Source organism: Strongylocentrotus purpuratus, unplaced genomic scaffold (assembly GCF_000002235.5).
Source record: "Strongylocentrotus purpuratus isolate Spur 01 unplaced genomic scaffold, Spur_5.0 spur5_scaffold_20, whole genome shotgun sequence".
Taxonomy (NCBI): domain Eukaryota; kingdom Metazoa; phylum Echinodermata; class Echinoidea; order Camarodonta; family Strongylocentrotidae; genus Strongylocentrotus; species Strongylocentrotus purpuratus.
The window spans coordinates 17,799,045-17,821,567 of NW_022145606.1; the positions used below are offsets into that span (position 1 = coordinate 17,799,045).

The 22,523-nt window shown below is 36.7% G+C and overlaps 1 protein-coding gene across 1 annotated transcript; it reads right to left on the minus strand.

Moving 5' to 3' along the window:
• Nucleotides 1–1,785: 1,785 nt before the first annotated feature.
• Nucleotides 1,786–21,361, minus strand: LOC587243 (angiopoietin-1 receptor). Its single transcript, XM_030993713.1, has 16 exons — nt 21,344–21,361; nt 17,553–17,907; nt 16,327–16,602; nt 15,637–15,771; nt 14,745–14,906; nt 14,247–14,378; nt 13,586–13,741; nt 10,460–10,588; nt 9,251–9,544; nt 8,642–8,947; nt 7,141–7,211; nt 6,369–6,600; nt 4,701–4,939; nt 4,191–4,260; nt 3,413–3,518; nt 1,786–2,968 (listed from the first exon to the last, which is right to left on the minus strand). The coding sequence occupies exons 1-16, from the start codon at nt 21,359–21,361 to the stop codon at nt 2,719–2,721; spliced, it is 2,931 nt and encodes a 976-aa protein (XP_030849573.1). The 3' UTR covers nt 1,786–2,718.
• Between the last annotated feature and the right edge of the window lie 1,162 nt (nt 21,362–22,523).

A 22,523-nucleotide genomic window follows, 5' to 3' on the forward strand; every position in this document is an offset into this window, starting at 1 on the left:
GCATCGACTGTATTATACATTCTGCATGTTGCCCTTTGTTAAATCTAGCTGAAGCTAAACTGTCTGCAGAATCAGTTCTCATTATTATGTAAAATTCACTTTAAATAGACCTTATTGCCGATGTGGGATATAAAACAAATATTAACCTCATTTACTCGGGCAATGGATACAAACTATCATCGCCTTGGTGATCTCGGGGCTACCATCTTCCCTCGCCTTGCGGCTCGGGAAGATAGTAGCCCGAGATCACCTCGGCGATGATAGTTTGCACCATTACCCTCGTAGTCGATTAATATTTGCTTAATATAGTCGCATACATAGAATTACACACACGCACACACACACATCAAGCATGATTTTGTCCTCAGCTCCAGAAAATCCCGAGATACATAGGTCACATAGTTTAGGGTTATAGAAAGTAAAAAAATAATCCAGGAACTACCACATCCAATAATAATTGTGATCATCCAAAAATGCCATTGACATAATGGGATACAGAAATCTAAATAGACTCTAGTTCTCAGAATTTTATTGAATTGCCTATTAAAAAATAGCAAAATGTCATCACGAATAATGTACTATATTGACATTTTTCATGCGCCGAAAACTTGTTTCTTGTTAAGGTTCAACGATTGGTTAAGAAATATAGTACAGTGCAAATAATTCAGGCCTACACTTTGCTGGCATTGCATCTTTACCAAACTACAACCACCTCTTATTAACATAATAACATAATAATTACATTATAGTTCAGTCAACTTCAGTGCATATGTTCTTTCAGGCCTACACTTCATAGTATTGCGTATACGATAAAGACTACCTTACAAGGTAATCCATCCCGTGTACTAAGTTCATTTATATGAAAGCAGAAAATTATGATAATCAGAATGGCGAAACTTTGAAATCGGACCAGCAACAAGAAAGTTATTGATGTTTGAAATATGAGATCAATATGCAGATGCAGATATCTCTCTCGTTTGTCGAGTACAACACAACAGGATTATGCCATTGTTCAATTTGTTCATCATTGATGTACCTAAAATAAATTGGATTTACCATGTTCATTGTTAGCGGACGACACAATCATCTATCGACCTGTACGTGATATCATGGACTCTGCAATATTACAACGTGATGTTAACAGTGTTCCGCACTGGTGTGTTTCCAATGGAATGAAGCTAAATGTGAACAAAACGAAAGTGATGCGAATTTCATGTTCAAGGAAAAACGTCGCCGAACCAGTATATCTTTTGAATGGAGCTCACATTAAGCCAGTCTTGCAAACAAAATAGGCTCGACACGCACCTAACCCCAATCTGTGCCGCCGAAAAAATAACGCTTCCCGGCAGCCAGCTGATGCTCCCAGAGGACCTCCAGGAAGATTGTGCATTTATAATTGACATTCTATTCATGTTTGTTTACTCATATTTACATTGTTATATTTGTTGTGAACTGCCGAACAAATAATAAATAATAAATAAAATGAATAGAAAATTAATTTCTGTTTATCTCCTTAGCGCATTCATCCTTGGGGTACTACTAAAAATATATCATGGTTGGCAATATAATAATAATAATAATATAAATTTATAACGCGCACGTATCCGGAACTTCCGATCAAGGCGCGACAAACAAAAATGATGCAGATTACACAAAATAGTTCAACAGATATTATTTCTACACGTAATTAAACTTAAATCTTAGATAAATAGGAATTCAGATCGTATATATACAGAAATTCAAGTATTGGATAAACAGATATAAATACATAATACAGTTAAACTTAAATCTTAGATAAACAGGAATTCAAATCTTATATATACAGAAATTCAAGTATTGGATAAACAGATATAAATACATAATACAGTTCAACATTATAGTTCTTTAGGTAATTAAACTTAAACATCAGATAAATAAAAACGCTTTCAACTGGGATTTAAATTGTTCTGTGGAATCTAATTGTCTAAGATAAGAAGAAAGAGAGTTCCAGAGGACGGGTGCAGATTTGGCGAAGGACCTGTCTCCATACATGACCGTTCTTGTCAATGGCACGACTAGTCTCGTAGCCTCTGAAGACCTCAGTGACCTCACTGACTGCGTTACTGATACCATCTCAGAGAGATACTGGGGGCCTGACCATGCAGAATCTTGAAGGTAGTCAGACAGGGATAGACCCTCTTGAGTCAATTTCTTTTTGAAAAGTTTTAACTTTAATCATTTTTGCTTGTGTTTGAACAAATAGAAAAGTTGTCCGCCACTAAAAAACAGGGAAATACCGATTCAGCCAATTTTAAGAGCCCATACCTAGAGTTATTTTACTTCATTCAATACAGAGTATACAGAGAGCGAGAAATACATCAGTATTTGACTACATTTTCGAGGACACATCTTTGTAGGAATATATCAAGCCGAGAATGATCTGGAAATGTACTGTATTACCAAGGACCTACTTTCCAGTGAAACTTTAATCTGTACCGGTGTTAAAAGGGTTGTCATGGAGCTAATCAAGACCTGAAATATGTAATTTTACAGAGCCATGGTCTTCCGTCAATTGGTGCCTAATGTTTGTGCACGTTTGGCAAACGAGCTACTGGAAGAGAGTTGAAGATGTTTTACATGCAGTTACTTATGCACAAGAGTGACCGACGTGCATTATGATTGATACAGCATGGTTGATTACGCCTGACAAGATACCCCTCTGCCTCACCTGGGTTGTATCTATATTTCTTCGTAAACTTCGTAAACTTCGTAAACTTCGTAAATGTCTCCCGGATCTGATTCTGGGACATCTTGATAGCTATAGGGGTCGGTGCGATACTGGTTGTTCCGTGTGTCTGTATTAAGGTCTTGGAAGGTATCATGGGTGTCTGGGTAATCAAATGCAGGGTTCCCATGCTTCGAGGACGTCTCATGTGCATTAATCGGAGGCGATGTGGCTGGTTCAGCATTTAAACGTCTTTGTTTAAACCTGGAAGTGAAATTCAATTCAAAACAAGATTTATTTATTTCGCCTTTTTAACATAGGCCTCATTGAATTTACATACACACACCCACATCCTCCAGATACCCACATATACTCACACAGTTCTGATAAACTGGAAGTAGGAAGGGTCCGTGGTAAGCATAACAGCTGCAATGTACGCGATTGTGTATGGCCCTTATCATACACAAGTTACATTCGAACACATTATAAACGATTCTTTGTAGATATTTGATAATGGCCTCTAGAAAATGAAAAATTCTGCAATCACTTTATCCACCGTCGTTCTGTCTCACTTTAGATGGTCAAGAATTTAATTTTTGTTAACGTCAAATTTACGATAAAATAATAACTAAATTATTTATAACATTGTTATCAGACAGTGGCATTGAATTCACTAGGATTTGTCTACTTGTTTTCGAGCTAACTTACCTTCTATACATCACCACAATACATATTAGTATTACGATGATAACGAGGAGTGCTATCACACTCCCTATAACAACTCCTAGTGGTATTCTGATACCATTATCATCACCTTTAGCAAAAACAAAAAAAAAACATATTCATGTAATTATGCTTTCATGAATTATGCAATTATTTTGTTGGTCTGTTTCACAAAGTTTGTTGTTGATTTTGTGCAGATCATATTAACGTTCGTAAATGAAACGTTTTCTATTCTTTTTCATGAAGTTTCACAATAAGATGTAACAGAGAAATGGTTCGGATTTATACATTCGATTTCTACTTATTTTGAATAATACATGATTAGTGCAGACTATTAAACTTTTCAAAGGCATTCAGAAAATTAAACAGAGAACAAAGAATAATATTATCATGTAGATTATTATGAAAATGTACTTATTTATGTTCATATTTTGATACATATTACGGTTACATACCGACTTTAATTTGAAGTGTAGCTTTTATTCGATAATAATAATGATACAAATAATAAATTACATTCGTTCGGCACGTAGTCCTCTTTAAAACGAATGCTCAAAGTCGAACTTGTGAGAAGAAAAAATATTAAATAAAAGCATCTGCATTATAAACAAAATGGGTGTTATATAGAACATACGAAAATGAAAGAACAATTTATTGAATACCGAATGCATTTTACTTCTACATCTAGAAAAACACATTACCTACAGTGTATTCAAGTATACAATTTGGGGTATAACAAAGTTTTATTCGTTTCATGCCTTACCTGAGAGGATGGTCTTCGCATTCACGGGCTCAGACCAATTACTAGAACCAGCTCCATTGACAGTTCGTACCTGACAAACAGAAATTAAAATATGGTGTTGCAGAAATAATGAAAATACAAATATCATCCACACACGAAACACTCAAAAGAATTATTTGGAGCTGGTAAGTCATGTCTACACGTATAATGATACAGATATTCATATATTAAAGAACATACCAATCTACTCATAAGCGTCCGAACCACAACAATTAATATTTAGATGCCATTAAACTACACTCAAATGCTATTTCTTTGAATGTAATATCATGCATGTAATCGGGGATTGCTGTTAGATCAATGGCACAAATACGAAAGAGAATCACTTCATAATTTCATCTACTTTCTCCAATAGCTCTTAAGATAACAAGTCATTATTCAATGTTCTACATATGGAAAGCTTGTACTAGAATATGAAGAAAATGAAAATTTCTTTAATACTTGGGTCCTAAGGATTGTGGTCAATCATACCTGAACTGTGTAGTTGTTCTCAGGGGGCAGGTCCATTATAGTATGTTCTCCATCAAATGCATCAGTTAATACTTCCTCTAACTTGTATTTACCATCAACAACGGGATCAGTTTGCTTGTAGCGGATGTTATACTTCTGGATGTTACCATTGATGTTATACGGTAGAGGGGTAGACCAGGATACAGTGAAGGAGCTTGTAGTACTCTGCGGTAAAGCCACATTGATAGGAGCAGGTGCGACTGATTAGAAGAAAATTGTTTTATACAAGTATCACACTGTAATATGGTAGAATTATGTATTAATATTCCGGAATATCAAATATTTTAGTTTTTCTCGTCTTACCAGGTAAGTACGATTTCTAATTCCAGAAAACCAATCTAATTGAGTGCAATTAAAGATACTTATTGTATCGAAGAAAATAAGAGTTGGAATCACAATGAAAATGTAATGACATTAGGCAATGGTACTCCTATGTCTCAAACAGTCATGTATAGGATTTATATGATGCAGACATAAGTAGTTCAGAAGTATAAAAAACACTGCTAAAGATATATTTATAGATCTCATTTCTCTCGATCTCTTCCGATATCAAACGTATTGGTCCGTACTCAACAAACATTTAAACCGACGCTGGTTAAGAATAGTCTTACGTTAGATTTCAAAAAAGGTGTTAGACCGAAGTCTTATTCGAACAAACTGTAGTCCTCGATATGGCTTTGATGAATTAGCAGTATACAGTGTGTCCCAGAAAAAATGAAACCGAGAATTATCGGTGCTTTACTATAACTTAATCACAATTATAATTACTGAATGACACATATCTGTAACGCTTAGATCCGTCTCTTTCATTTGATGCAACTCATATGATGCATATTTCACGCATAAGTGATTAAACGCAATTTGAAGAGAGAAAACAAAAAAGTCATTTGGCGGACGGTAACTGAATTTCAAAGAGAAAAATCACATTTTTAGAAAGTCCACTTTCTACGATCAGTCATGCATAAAGTCTTTCGTCTTCTTTGTGCACGGCTGATCGTCAACGAAACGGAGTTAAGTCTTTGGAAAACTTTGTTTTGTGCTACGGCAGGCAGCTAGTGAAAACGAATTTGCTTAATCAAATTATGGAAATGCAAGCATTACTTTAAACAAACAGAACTTGGTTATTCCTAGCGCATTTTTGTTGGTGGAGGTATCATATGAAAGGGCAGAAAGTGGACTTCCTAGAAATGTGATTTCCTCTTTGAAATTCTGATACGGTCTGCCAAATGACTTGTTGGTTTCCTCTCTTCAAATTGCTTTTAATCACTCATGCGTGATATATTCATTATATGAGTAGCATCACATTAAAGAGGAGTATCTAAGCTTACAAAAATGTGTCATTTGTTAATTATAATTTTGTTTAAGTTATGATCAAATATCGATAATTCTCGGTTTGTTTTTTTACTGGGACGCACTGTACAGACCATACAGTTTGCAGTCTAGCAGAATGAATGATTCCCACTCTATCAAGATCATTTAAACGAACCGAAAGTAAGATCAACCAAAAAATCATGTTGGAAGAAGGTTGTGATATTAATATCTACAAGAATATGAACTGTATTAATTAACTGGCAAAGCAACTCCTACCCCACCCGAGAAAAAAACAAACATCCCAAGATAAACACGAACCTTCTTCAATTGTTTTGCCGATAGCCTCACTGATCCTATCACCCTCCTCGTCTTTATTTGATGCAGTCAATTGAATGGCATAGTCCAGATAGGTGTATAACCCTTTTATTGTGTAGGAGCTAGTGTCACGAGAAACCAGGATAGGGTTTGAAGAAGTTGATCCAGTGGCAGCATAGTAGATCGTATAATGACTTACTCCACTCCTGCATTCTGCTGATTCCGAGGGGAGGTGCTTAAACATAAAGGTGCAAATACATGTTACATGAAGCACAACGACATATAAAACTATGTTACTTTCACACTAATAAACAAATTATGGGTCGTTATACTATTTTGCTTACAGTTTCTCGCATTAATAAGGATGCTACCAACAAAAGAAAATCCATATTTGCATCCTTCTGTAAAGTGAAATCAAAAGTCCATTTCTTAACCCAACAGCTCATACTTTCGACTTGCAACAGAGAAATTGGTACCCATTTTTTAAATATTTGTTACACAATATGTATTTGATAGAGTCACTTAATGAGGTACGTGAAGAAACATTCAAAAATAGCAAGTGGTGTGGAGGATTTCTTATTTGACATATTCCGAGGAAATTATAGGTAAAATCAAATCTCATCAAGGTTGTACAAGTATTTACCAGCTCTATATATATATATGAGCTTCTACCTGCATGTAATAACAAATATGACTATTAACAGTTATACATTTTGTGCTCTGGACGAATCTTTTCATCCAGCTACATATCACTAAGTGACCAAACAGTTCTTACCTCCCATGTCACCTCTAGCTCTTTAGGGTTAATGGCTGAAACTTGTAGTCTAGTTGGAGAAGCACTGGGTTCTGCAGTTTAACATGACATAGAAGATACTAAATGGTTAGTCATATACACTGTTGGTCATAATGGTGGAATAATTATTTTTACCCCAGTTAAGGGAAGGATTTAAAAAAATTATTTATTTCTAATAGATCTAGATAATGGCATACATTCTCAGATTTTATTGAATATTAATTTGCGAGTGTTTGTTCTGCGTGACTCCTAAATCATATGTGTGCTCCTATGCTAATCAGCTAGGGAACCTACGTCCTTAAATCATAATTGACAGTAATGAGGATTAATGCCTCAAAAAGGGGCACTAATATAGCTGATCGACACGATTTTTATCCTGGGGCCTCACAGTAATGAGGCCATTGCTTAGCCCCTGAATCATGACTGTACGCAGTGTTTGCTAGGGTACGCGGCCCCTTCCACAAATCCCCCAAAACGAAGAAAATGCAATAAATTATCAATAATACATTGCATTTCCCCCCCGGCCCCCAACAGAAAAAATTCCTCTTTGTGGCCATGCCTTGAACCATAATGCATGGCCCTACAGAGGAATTTTTCCTGTTGGGGGCCGGGGGGAAATGCAATGAATTATTGATAATTTATTGCATTTTCTTCGTTTTGGGGGATTTGTGGAAGGGGCCGCGTACCCTGGCAAACACTGCGTACAGTCATGATTCAGGGGCTAAGCAATGGCCTTGTTACTGTGAGGCCCCAGGATAAAAATCGTGTCAATCAGCTATATATTAGTGCTCTTTTGTGAGGCATTAATCCTTATTACTGTCAATTATGACTTAAGGACGAAGGTCCCAGCTGATTAGCATAGTAGCACACATATGATTAAGCAGTCACGCAAAACAAACACTCGCAAATTAATATTCAATAAAATGTGAGAATGTATGCCATTATCTAGATCTATTAGAAATAAATAATTTTTAAAAATCCTTCCCTAAACTGGGGTAAAAATAAATATTCCACCAATATGACCAACAGTGTAGTAGATGAATTCATGGTAAAATCTTGTATTACTACAACAAGTACTCTTCATCTGGTTTTAAATTAAATGTCAACAAGTCAAACATGAAACTATCGTTGGGGAAAATACAGTCAAGGGTATTATAAACATTTTTGGGAAATGCATATTTTGTATAAAAATAATTCTGTATTAAATTATAGTAAGATAGAACAATTAAAGAGAAGAAGGTACGGAATGAAAAATACAAACATTTCTATGTGATATATTTTAATCAAAGTAGTTAAAGAGCCTTCAAGCATTACAAAGTTTATAAATATCCCAATTGTATGTACAAATCATTTACTAATATTGTAATTACTAGTAATTTAATACACGTACCTATAATTGTAGATAAATGAACTAAATCAAGCTTTAAAAGTTTGAAAAATAAGCATCCTCAACGTCTTATTTTGTCTGCAATCTAAAACTTACTTCTACAGCGAGTTATTGTGTTGTTCCAAGGAGAAGCAAGTCCGGCTCCACCTGTTCCTTCCCTCACTGCTGCTAAACGAAACCTGTAATCTGTGTCGGGTGTCAGGTTGATAACAAAGGCTGATGTTGTGAGATGGTCTACTCTCTGATCCGTTACCCAGTCACCATCCTTCTTTACAAAGACATCATATCCTACCAGAGGAGGATCACCTATGTCATCTTCTTCAGACCATGCATTCCATCGAAGACCTACTGTAGTTGACGTGGTGCTCACTATCACTGGTCCTTTCTCAATTACTGGCAGAACTGACAAAAAGGAAGAGAGACACAAAAAGTTAATACAATTCATTGAAATAACCGTGAAAATCAATGACACTCCTACAATAGTCAATAGTCAAGTCAATATATGTTAACAAAAAGATTCCATAATGCACAAGAAAAGTAGAGAACTATCAACAGAACTGATCCGATCCCCTGTAACCCGGCCTATATGCAGACAGCGCGACTGAGAATGATTCTGCATTTAAAGAAAATTAAATCCTGCTCTCTATTACACATGTATCTCACAGTAGTACAGTAGAGTAAACTAATGTCGCGCAGTTTGCTCACCATAAGTTGCGCTAGTAGAGGGCGTACTGGGATAGCCGGTGTTTTCAACAGATAGAATGCAAACGTATCCCCCATATTCATGCGGATACACACTATCAACATCAAAGACAACAGCTCGTTCTGACCCTGAGACAGTGCTCGATGTCCTGGTGATTCCTGTCGTGTTATCGGTGCTTCCAGTCTGTCTGTAAAGATCAACTGAGGATGCATCGGGAAGTGGGATACCCTCAACATAACATGTGAAAGTAGATGGTTGGTATGGGTTTACTCTCATTGGAACCAATCTTGATATTCCTGTCAAGAATGAAACCAGATATTAAATATCAATTTCATGCTGATATTATGCACGTCAACACGGAGCTAACCAAATCATTTCATTCAAAATCTACTCGCCTTTTGTATTTCATCCACAATCGTATATGCACTTTGTAAAACATTGACCAATCATGATATTCATCAATAAAAGAATGAATTCGATTATATTGAAAAGAATATAATATTCCTGTAAAAAAAATAGGAAAATATACCAAACATTAAATACAATTTTTCACGTCAAGAGCAATGGATGATTGGAACCTAGTCATTTCTTAATATTAGTATTACTATCGAGAACTAAGCAAAATCATAAAAAATACCACAAATACACTTCTACGTGTACATACAGGTGTACCTAAAAAAGGGAAGATCTTAATCTGATAATTTTGTTCAAAATCTAATATCAATGCAATACTCCTAACAAGCAAATCATTAATGCACTTTTAAAGCCACTCACTATTATTCCTCATGATTTCTATCCACTTGAAAACACTCTTTTGTAAAAGAAAGATTATCGCATTATAGATAATCATTCCACTTACTGCATGTTTAGTGTCGGAGAAATTTCATAGATAATAGATTGGAATAAACATTTGCATAAAGAGAAACAATACAGAATAGTTTGTATACTAATGTGTACATTTTTCTGTAAAAAAAAAGCAGAAAATGATGGCTATTTATATAGTGTCGGTATCCGCCATGTACTGCGATGAACATGGTGCTATATGAAATACCTAGCTTAAACTTAAGTAAACTTATTTGCTCTAAAAGCTTATTGAGCAAGATTATGACTTATAGCTAAACAACAGCTAAACTCTGATGTTGTTTTTTATCTGAACCATTTTAAGCTGAACAAGAACACAAATCAGAATACAATATGATGGGTGTAATTACTTTGACAGTACGGTCCAATCCAGCTTTCAAGGCATTGTCCCTTGCAAAGACCCCTCTCCGTCTCGCAAGCTTCTGGAGCACAAAAACATTGCTGAAGACAATCCAAACCAAAGGTACCACCTTCACACTCTAAAATATAATAGAACAAACGAGTAATGTCACGTACTAAAAACACAAGGTAGATGAATAGTACTTTAACTAGTTTACTCAGTTGAAAAACGAGCCCTTTGTAACTTGTACTTGAGTTTGATGGAAGCGTGTATCACCAAAATCAAATATGTTTCTATCAAATGATGTTAGATTATTAAATTTACATCTTGATTTCTCTTGATGTGATAAACAGGTTTTGACGTCTAGTTGTTTTCACTACTGACATGATCACAAACATCAACCATCATATAAAAACTTCTTCTTACTCTCTCAAATTCAATTTCAACATAATTTTTATGTCTTCCATTATTTTGACAGCCCCACAAGTAAAGTAGTTTGTTCAAGCAAATCAAATATGGCTTCATCCAGACAACAATGTTATCATCATTTTATACACAGTATATTAACATTCTAGGCCTATGATTTGTCAAAATTGCAGGAATGACATTCACTACTGAGTTCTGTGTAGGAAATCAAAACAAAACTAAAAATAGTATTTTTTTTTATATATATATATATATATATATATATTCCTACATATATATATATATATATGGATACGAATAAAGTTAACAACGGATACAAGCAGTTGGCTAGCCTTTAAACAAGGCCACATGCCCGATAGACGCCGAGCGACTAAAAAGAGACTAATCGCGAAAACCTGAATCCAGACCTGTGGCCTTTATCAATCTGGTTTGGATTTCTTATGTTAACCCTTGTTTCCGACTGGAACTCGCTTCAGAAAACGTAGTGTCCAATCAGCGAACGTATCCTCGCACGACGTCAGCCTATAGTATCCATCACACACACACACACACACACACACAGAGTAAACTCTACGTAGTGCGAACATGGACCTACATGCCTACTTTACGTACGTGCTAAGACCACTGACCTCTACATGGAACGAATCACGTACGAAGCCAACTGGGAGATCCCCGTTCTGATTGGTCAATAAATCCAAAGTAGGCGTATTGGCATGCTAATATGTATCTATGAATAATTCATGCGGAGCAGTGAAACCCACTATGCAAAAGGCCTCGTGACATTCGTCACTCGGTCGCGCGTTCACCCGGGGTATCTAGACTCATCTCAGCCGCTTAGCCAGAGTCACGAGGCCTTGACAAAAGGCTAGCAGTTGGCACAAACCATTATTTTTTCCTCCATAAATGAAATACTTTATCATGATATATTTTAGGTGAAACCACAAAATGAATACGATATAAAAACAAATATTGACTGCTGATTGTTTACCTCACGATTTGAACTCTATACATGTACATGTAGCTCCTCAGTGTCCTCGAGACTGCACTACTATGCCCCTCATTGTTGTCTTAGGGCACAGTATAGTTGCATGATCACGTAGGGCGAATAGTCACCATTAACGATGCCCTTCAAAGAAGTTGTAGTATTTTTCTCATTTCATCTTTCTTCATTTCCAAATTTCATTTGTTACTTTGTAAACCCAACTTGGGAGGACATTGCCCTCTGACTTATGCCAGGCACTGCCCCTATATATTTATCAACAATTAAGTGTCAGCATAATGGCTTCAATGTCCCTGTACCTGGTAATCACCAGTGACTCACTCTCCCTTCCCAGAATTGGTATATAGTACCCTCTTTGTTTTATCCTGCCTCCCAAGAAGGATGAAAACAACTTCTTCTCTCCAACTTTCTTCTCTTCCACACTTCTCATAGTTCTTCGATGAAGTAACACGTCAATATGAGAATGTCACCTCTACTTCTACAATTAGCTTCATGCATACACAAGGAGCAAATTCTTCTACAATTCTAACCTCCTGCATTTCAATTGGAGAATTCTCTTCCGTGCCTATCACCTCTTGTATGGCACATCATCTCTTTATCCTGCCGTCTTTAAAGGACTGACAATCTTGCAGTGGAACGCTTAAATCAGGAACCGACATGGCTCCTGATTCTCCACTGGGAGCTGCTAGCTTCTTCGCTTCGGTAGCTCTTTTCACACACGAGCTCGATTCACTGTAGATCGCCTGAACTTTCATCAATGAGTCCATCTCACTGCAACTCTGATGATTTCACTTCAAAGTCCGGCTCATCGATCCAGCATCGAGCGACTCATTGCTCTTCACGATCACCACTATACCGGCTTTGATGTCTACATTTCAACCTGGGCCTCTGACATCGAGCGACTCACTGCCTCGTCGTCGAGCGCCACATCTCTTCTTTTCTCTTCTCGCCCGAGCGCTACATTCATCGTCATCATGAGCGTCGGCATCGACATCGCGTTCTTCTCGGCTCTTCAGCCACGTCAACGAAGTCGCGTTTCCATCATCAAGCCTCCGCACAATCATCGCGTGAGCCCCTTTCTTCGTTTCATCTCTCATCATCTTCATGGACTTTCGACGTCATTTCTATATTCTACCATTGTCGTAAGCTCTATTCATTCACTGCATTTTTTCATGTCCATCTCATACATGACCATTTAAACTCCGTGCAATATCCACGATCCTCATTAATGTGATTCTCATTCTGCATCATTTATTTGCTTGCATGACTACACTTTGCAAGTGTTGTGTCTGCAAATCAGTACCCAATAAAAAAACGAAAAGGGAATACTTTTTATCATGTATTTTATTGCCAGTGCAACCTTGTTTCCTCGTAGTTAAATTAAAAAGAGAGTTATGTTGTGTGATCAGTGAACACGCCTTTACAATATTCATTCACAATTCATCCACACACTAATACTTCCATAAAGTCAATATTTGTCTACTAGAATCCCTCTCCAGAGTATACATTATAATAATGTATGTACTATCCCAGCACTATTGACCAAATGAACATACATGTATTTATGAGCGTTCATGCATGTGTACATACAAGAACATTACGGGTGTGTCAAGCACACTGTACTATTCACGTTTGTACAGGTTGCATGTATCAATGAATATAAATTGATATGAAAAATTCAACACCCTTTATTGAAAAATGATATTTTACCTTGACATTTGACCTGGCCACTGCGTACTTTGTATCCTAGAGCACACTTCTGCTCAGGGCACTCTCCAGTCTGCTTATCACATGGCTTATCGTTAAAGCAATGACATTTATCAGTGCATTGAGATTCATAGTAACCGTCCTCACATTCATCTGGAACTGGAGATGGTATGAAAATATTTTAGAAACCACAATTTAGCAAGTACTATAAGCAAGTGACAAGTAGATTGTTTTACATACTCCTGAATTTAACAGTGCCTTCACTAGATAAATTCGTGTATTTTAAGAAAGAAATCATCCCTTCTAGTACTTAACATGGACCTTGTGGCCGATTAGCCTGTTCCTAAAAATGTAATCGAATAAACTACTACTATTATTACTTCTACTAATAGATACGGAATATATGGGAGAAGTTGTTCCGAAACACAGCTTAAGATTGGGTTTATCTTAATACAAAATATAATAACTTCAAGTTAACCCATGGACTACCGAATTATCTTATTCCCAACGGGTATATCACAGGAGCCACCGAGTTCTGTAGGCAATGGGGTTCCAGCGAGAAAAAAAATACAATGCCGCAGTGTACATGTAACATTTTGATTTATTTTGTTTGGGGAAAGCATTTATGGCATATTATTTATTATCATTGCTGACCATGACTTACTTTGACAGTTATCCCCAGACCAGCCAGTCTGACATCCACCTGAACATATTCCACTATAGATATCACATGATGAACCTACGGCACAGTTACATGTCTGTGAACATCCTGGACCATATGTTCCACTAGTACATACTGTAACGGAATTCAAAATACAAAATAAAGATTTACAGATACAATACATTCATCAAAAAGCTATGTTACAATAACTTCTATTTCTCCTTCTTGCTTCTTTTGTTTCATTCTCCCCCTCTTCCTTCTTCTTCTTTTTCTTCTCCTCCTCCTCCTCCTCCTTCTTATTCTCATTCTTCTTCTACTTCTTCTCCTCTTCTTTTCCACTGAGTTACGCCTGACCTAACTCATGAATCCAGCCACATTGCTTTTGATATGCCAAGAAAAACTAGAATTGTCATAGAATTGTAGAAGTATGATTACTTTTAGGCCTATATTTTTGTTACGATTTTTATTTGAGTACATTTAAATGTCTATCGGAAGACTTACGTGTGTTGCATGAATTACCGTGGGCTCCGACATCACATGAACATCCATACGGATTAGGTAGGCAAAAAAGATATCCATGACATTTTTTGTTTCCATCACTCTTATATGAACATTGAAACTCGCAGTTCAATCCATATCGATTTCCACCACCGATTCTACAAACTGATACAAAAATTATTGCATTGTTCAATTAAAACCTTATAGACTTGATAAGAAATAAGATTTAATGAGATATATTTCAAGTATGGTTGCTTCCATGAAATCTCCTTTGCAAATTACCGATGGTTTCTATCCTATGCTCGTTAAAAAAAATGTTTTTATTACATTGAATGAACCCCTGCCATACTATGGATAGCAAATTCGAATCATACAAATCTATGCTATTTAGACATTTAACATGAAAGAAAACAGATGTAAACCATTTCCCCTGCTGTATCTTATTTTGTCATTCTTGTGTTTGTATTGATTTACTTTCATGTACATGTACATGTAAAATGACCTGCAAACTATTTACGAAGTCATTTTACGTAATATAAAACAGACTGTAAATAATACATAAAAGAAAAAACAAAATAAATTATCTGAAACCTACTTCTTATAAATAGAATTATAAGTGATAATAATCAACATTATTCTTGCAAACGATTCGTGGTAAAAGGAAGACTTACAAGTACGCATAGAAATATTTCAAAAGACATGATGTATGAATACTATTCTGATTTCTCTATCTCCTCGTCGTGTATAAGACAGAAATATTTGAAAGTAATAAGGAAAATAGATGTACACTACTCAGTTCACTTTCAAAGGAATAAGACAAGAACTATTTTCCTCTATTCATCTATAAATAAATAATTAAACTTAATTCAAAATGAAGTTCAACAGGCCTACTTACTTTCTAAACAATTCGGTCCCTTGAAGTTGTTAGGACAGATACATAGACCAGACTTGTCATCACAGACTCCACCATTGTAGCATTTATCACAGATACCATAACAGTCAGGGGGACCCCACTTACCAGCAGGGCATTCTAATATGAGAAATGGAAGTAGACTAATGAAAAAATTTGTTTCACAATAATACTCTCGAACCTAGAACTATAAGTATAATAGTGCATGTCAGTGGCTCTGTCACATTCTGAAAATACTTATATGTGTACTTTGAAACCACCTGTATGTACTTATCACATCACAGATCATGACATGCTTACACTTTAATTTTATCATTGGAAGTTTCATAAATCTTTTGAAATATAAATTGCAAAGGGAAAAAGCTGTCCATCGTACAGTAATATGCCATTCCAAAAGATCATACTTATACATTTTCTACCAGAATACTCTACCATAATTTCTTTAAGAAAATAGTGTTCACATTCATTTTTTCATCAATATTGATTGATATAAATGAATATGTAAAAGATCTTCATCCACATGTTACTTGCATAATCCAATCAATCTAAAACAAAGATTTCTTGGCGAAACATGAAGCAAAGCTTTTACATGCATCCTAACAAACAATATTACATTGGAAAACAGATTAATTAAAGCCCAATCTTAATTAAGCTAGAATACACTTGTACATATACCTCTAACGATTAGTCTGTATAATCCTCCTCTACTTTGATTCCTCTCGTTATCATAGTAGATCTCATAGATTCCTTGGTCTGATGTCTGGATTGGGTTTGGGAAGCTGAGCTGAGTCTGCCCATCAAATGATGTAAGAACCTCACTTCCATCTTTCCTCCAAGTAATCACATTGCCACTTGCCTCAGGATCATGACGCCTAGTCATGCTGATCATCACTCCAGTGTCATTCACATTGACTGCCTTTGTAAACAATCCATCACTTGATATGAATTTAGCTGTTAATAGAGATGATAATAAGTTAACCAAAATAAGGTTAACTTAAATACATTACGTATGGTACCTGCATGCAACGCGCACTGTAGCCATCTACTCACTCAGGTATACCGCGTGATTTTATAAGACTTTGCATTCAAGTTTAATGTTGATATTTTTCTATTGCAATTTGATATCACTTCCTATTAAAGATTAGAACATAGTAAATTGTGTGGTGCATGTCAAAATCTGTTTGGGTTTTCCTTTAAGCATTCGAATGTAAATAAACAACATCAACATGTTTGGGATAATTTCAGGCTTGAAGATAAAGGTGAGTTCTGGTCATCCCATGTATATGGGACTACACAAATGGTGTCGGGGCTACTAACCTTGATTTCTTAATCTTTCTATGCTCATTACTCAGCCAGTATACATTTTCTACCAGAATTGTTTGGCAAATGGCATTTATTTGTAATCTTGAACATTCAGTGTAAGTTTCTTTTGATTCTGTCAGATTTAAAAAAAAAATTTAACCAGAACTCACCTTTATCTTTAACTCAATACCGCGTATGCTTTGTGTATGACAACAATTTCGTGATTTTTAAGTTTAAAATTTCCTAAACAGAATCCTACTCACTGAAATTATACATCTGAAATATCACGTCTTTGTAATATAGCCATTCTCAAGCAATAATCTTAAACGAGTGTGTAAGCGTCATAATCAGAGCCATTTTTGAATTACTATCGCTCCTGGTCCTCAGTAAACCGTCTTTCCGTAAACTCTCTGCTGTTCGAAACAGTTTTCCAATGTAGCGCATCGTTTACAATGTGGATTATAAAGTAATCATATCCACATAACAATTCATAGACCAAGACCTCAGTGCTGTTATGGTGCGTCACATTTAGTCTACATTTTAAGAATACATCATTAAATATTCTATATTTATTATAATGAATGGAATAATAATCTTACCATCAATTCGTTGGAAAAATGTAGTAACCCTTGTAACATCTCGACCAGATTTGGAAGCCTCACAGTAGAAAGGACCGAAACCATCTCTATCCCATCCATCGCTTGTAGGGAATCTCACCACTCTGACGAATGAGAATCCATCTGAGTGCTGCTCCTCTTCTGGTGGTGATCTGTTTGTTGTTATTGGTGCTGATCGACCGAATGATATATAAGCGTCTCTATCTGGTTCACTGCGATAACATTGATACTCGAAACCTCTAGATGAACCGGCTACATTAGTGTGTCTCGCGGTCAGCACTGTGATATGAACAACCTCACCTGGATAACAAGAGATGACTTTATTAATACAGTATATCTATACTCAATTTCTTTTTCCACATGCATTTTGGACTTCAAACCATCATGTAGAGGTGTTGTGGTCGAGCATATGGCTCCGTTTAGTCTCATTTCACGACGCCCCCTATCGTCAGAGCATGGTCAGCGTCAGCAGCCTAACATGTTAGCCTATGGACGTTTAAAAAAAAAAAATCGTTAACAATTCATTTTTTGTTTAAACGAAAAGCACATCCACCCCGACGTACGTTATCACTAGCTCTTTCATTTGAGCCCTCATGTCTCATTGACTTTTGAAAGTTCACCCACCGTAATTTTTCAAAATAGGTTGCAGGCTCGTCATTGCCTATAATACACATGTGAAACAAGTCTAACTTTGGACTCAGTTTACCAAGCGATTTGAAGATTATAGGTCGAGCACACGAAACATAAAACGCATGAATTATCATAGATCACTTCTGCCTATTTCATTATGTCCATTTCATCCAACCCCCCACCGTAATTTTTCCATTTAGTAAAAGCAAACATTTTGCCGAGTTTAGCAAAAACATGAATATTCATGAACGGTTAGACAATACAGCCTTTTAGTACGTAACGTATAGTGAATGGGAATGGGCGATGATCCGTTCAGGAGGTAGAGGTCAGTGGTTTGTGCTGGCAATGTTCACGCGAGCGAAAATGAGACAATCGGAGCAATATGTGGATACGTCACCGGACTGTCGATCACAAGGTCCGCGGTTCGAATCTCGCCGCGACACTAATGTCCTTTGGCAAGACATTGATCTAAATTTGCCACACTCAACCCAGGTGAGGTGAATGGGTACCTGGTACGATTATTTCTTGAAATGCACTGTGCGCTGGGTAAGCTAGGGTAACAAAGTCCAAAGCTCTTTGGAAGCGCATAGAGACGTTATTTCATAACGTATTATGCGCTATACAAGAACTGAACTATTATTATTAGTAGTAGTAAATCATATGTACTGTAGGACAATATGACACTTAAACAAAAACACAAATGCATTTAAAATGATCGTATCTAAATCAATTGGTGGCCGATTGAGAAGCATGTCCTGTAAGGATGAGTCCCTTTTGGAAAACAAACGTTTCGATTACGAACGGGAAACTAAAAATTAACAATATTGCATATTTGATAACGCACGCGAAGATCCATCACACAAGGCGCTCAATGCGCTCGTGTACCATCCGGCTAGGCTACCGGTTTCGGTGCTCACAGCGTTCTATTATATCGGTACAACACGGGGTTAAGAGTGGTAAATGAAGATTAATATATTGCCAACGGGGCTTGATCCCACTACATTCGACTCTCCAGTCACGTGTTTGACTCACTCAACTATGACTGCATACGCTTAATCAAATTATATTGTCTTATCATGGTTCTTCATTAGAAAAGAAGTAAAAATGCAATATGAACGTTTAGTATAATTAAATTGTTATTAAATAAATCATGATCATGTTGGCCCCCAAACTCAGTGTTATACGCATATGCTTGTTCCCTCTTTTTGAAAGCACCCCCTATCTGAGGACTGCCAACATTTCCGAACCCCCCTTTCGCGGGCTTTTCGCGGGCTTTTCCTGCCTTGGAGACCCCCCTAAATCATGACAAATGCTCAATGTACCCCCCTAATTTGGGAATAATTTCTCAGGAGTCCAAAGAGATGAGAGAAAAAAAGAAAAAACACCCCTTTTTAAAGAAATATCCGGGTGAAAAGTTAATACACCCCTTTTTTTTTTACAATTCTCGGGCCGGACTTTGTCGCACGAAAAGTACCCCTTTACCGGACATTTTGGTAACACGCATGGGGTCCGTCCTTTCTCGTCAGGGAAACGCGTGGCTAGTGGTTCGTCACCATGGAAGAGTGATACACAAAACGTGGCCGAAAAAAATTGACAATGCAACGTCCCTTTGAAATTATGGGCGTATGCATTAATTTTCTTTTGCAGGCTTGAGTAGCTCACGTAATAACGCAATCGAAATGAACAATCAGTTTCTTGTAATCTTGCCATTAGAAAAGCCCGTATAGGCGTATTTTCGCCAGAGGGCTGACGCCTCCTACCTGAATAAATGTATCACCTTTCAAATTGCTGCATTAAACTAGGCAAAAACAACAGGGCAGATATAAGTGAACATTTAAATATATATTACTATTCGAGACGAGTCTGACCCAATATAATGGGAAAGGATTATCATCTCAATTGAGTGATTGACAAATATGTTATAATTTTAAGCATCCCTATACATTATTCTCAAAATAGAGCATGAATTGGGATTTTCCGACATGACAACATTCACTGAATGTAACTACATTCTGACTATTGAACAAACTGTAGGCCTAACAACATCATATCGGACCACGAGAAACGAGGCAACACGATGTTGTTAATTTAGTTCTGGCACCAAGTATTGAATGGAAATGTATCGTTCCACTAGTAACCTACACTTGCAGGGACGCTGTTCTAGGCATGCTTTTCGCTGAATTTGGGTGGAAAACTTGGGAAAAGAAATCAGTGTGTATATGTATTTAGAATCTGCCCCGCAGCTCACCACACTGCACTGTGAAAGGTATGTGCACTACTGCCCAAATTATAAACCTTTTTATTTAGAACAATTATCACATCAGTTTAGAAAATCCGAAGAGATATCTGTGGCTTCAGGAAAATAGGCTGTAAGGTTAAAGTATGCTGAAGTCACGTTATCTCCCAATAAATTAAGTCTTAAGAGTTTTAACCCTATTAAGGCCAGCGGGGGCCATTGTGCCCCCCCCCCCCCTCCGCGATTTTTCTGATGGCGCCCCGCCGCTCGCTGACTTTTTTCTTCCGAGTCTTGCGCATCTTTTAAAACAATTTTTTTTGAAAACTGACATACAGTTACAAAGTCACGTGACCTTTTATGTTTGCATGTTAGCCCGAAAATCGCTTATTTTCGTGATTTGTGTATAAAACATATAGAAATGTCATTTTTCCTAATAAAAAAAACAACAAACATTGGTTATTGGGTCTTGTTTAAAGTTTAGGTGTTTGTTTTGGGAGTCAAAATGGTTGAGTTAGAAATGAAATAAAACAACAAAAACAATAAAAATACATTAATATAAAAAAACAATGAAATACATCAGAAATTATCAAAACAAGAGATAACATAAAGGAATGGCCTAGCTCCTCCGAGTTATTTGTTTGTCATATTATTGTTTCAAATGGTCTAAAATGAATACACATAGTGAAAAGGAATATAAAGAATATATGATTTATGGTTAAAAAGTTGAAATTTTGCAATAATTACCATAAATATGCAAATGAGTGAAATTTTCGAAAAATAAATTTTCCGCAGTATTCTATACACTTCACTTGACATGCGTGCAATTTTTTTCGGCGATCATCCGTTTCACGGCCGAGATCTCAGGGGGGGGGGCATTATGCCCATTATGCCCCGGCCGGATTAATACCTCAAATGACCCGGCCATTTTAGCGTTAAGTTTCATTACGAGTCAAGTATGATGCTTTCATTATCTCAACAATCGCTCTCATCACGGTGATATATTTCAAAGTATACATAAGTAGGAAACAATTAGAGGTTAAACCCCTAAAGACCGGATTTCCTCAATACTTCAGGGTAAGTACACCTTGAAAATCGAAAGCAAACATCTTACAATATATTAATAATAATAATAATAAGATATTTGTATACCGCAAATTGCAAATTGCCTCTAAGCGAGTGCACATAAATACATAAAGAGGAATAGAGCGCTGAAGGGAAACAGAGAAGGGCAGACGAAAAAAGAAAGTGAAGACGCAGAGAGAGAGAGAGAGAGAAACCTAACGCTAACCCTCTGTAATTTTAAATAAAGCCAATGTCACAAATCAAGATCATTCCCTCTGGAAAAACCGTTTCAATCTATTTGATTTCATGAAGTATTTGTTCGTTTGATCTGCCAGCTAAGAAAGTATTTGTACGATTGTAAGTAAACAACCAAAGGACCTCTCCGAGGGTTTTGGTAATGAGGAGTATTGCCTTGGCGAAGGGCACTAGCGCTTCGACCTGATTTCGAACCCGGGACCTTCCTGTTACGAAACTACTGCTCTACCACTGAGCCACCGCGCACTCTTCTATCAAGGATCAAACAAGTTCTATCAAGACTAAACAGTATCCTAAAAATTAAGTACATTAGATTGTTTCTCATGATTTATTACTTATTTATTAAAACCATACATGATATTCACAGGTGCTGATGATGAAATAACATTGCGCTTTTAAGGGTTAAGGCCATGGGTGTCGATCCCGGGGGGGGGGGATGGGGGGGGATATATCCCCCCAATATTTCAGGTGGGGGGGGGGAGGCCTGTACAATCATCCCCCCAATAATTCACACACAAAAAAAGGAAAATTAATGATGAGAGCCCGATGAGAGTAGTTCATGGTTACTACTCGCAAGATGACGATCAATATGCACATTTTCCTATCTCATTTTCATAATACATTCATATATACGAAATAAATTAGACAACCGTATATGGGGGGGGGGGGGGGAACTGAATTCAGACAAGGGCACGATACAACGAATCGTCTTCCTTCTCTAAAAATTTAATAAGACGGTAAAGCTTCCGCGCTTCGCGAGATGGGCGAAA

Coding starts and splice junctions, on each gene's coding strand:
- LOC587243 (XM_030993713.1), bottom strand. Junction 10,589..13,585: donor TGGCCAGGTCAAATGTCAAG/GTAAAATATCAT, acceptor ATTATATTTTAG/AGTGTGAAGGTGGTACCTTT. Junction 6,601..7,140: donor AGCTAGAGGTGACATGGGAG/GTAAGAACTGTT, acceptor TTTATGTTTAAG/CACCTCCCCTCGGAATCAGC.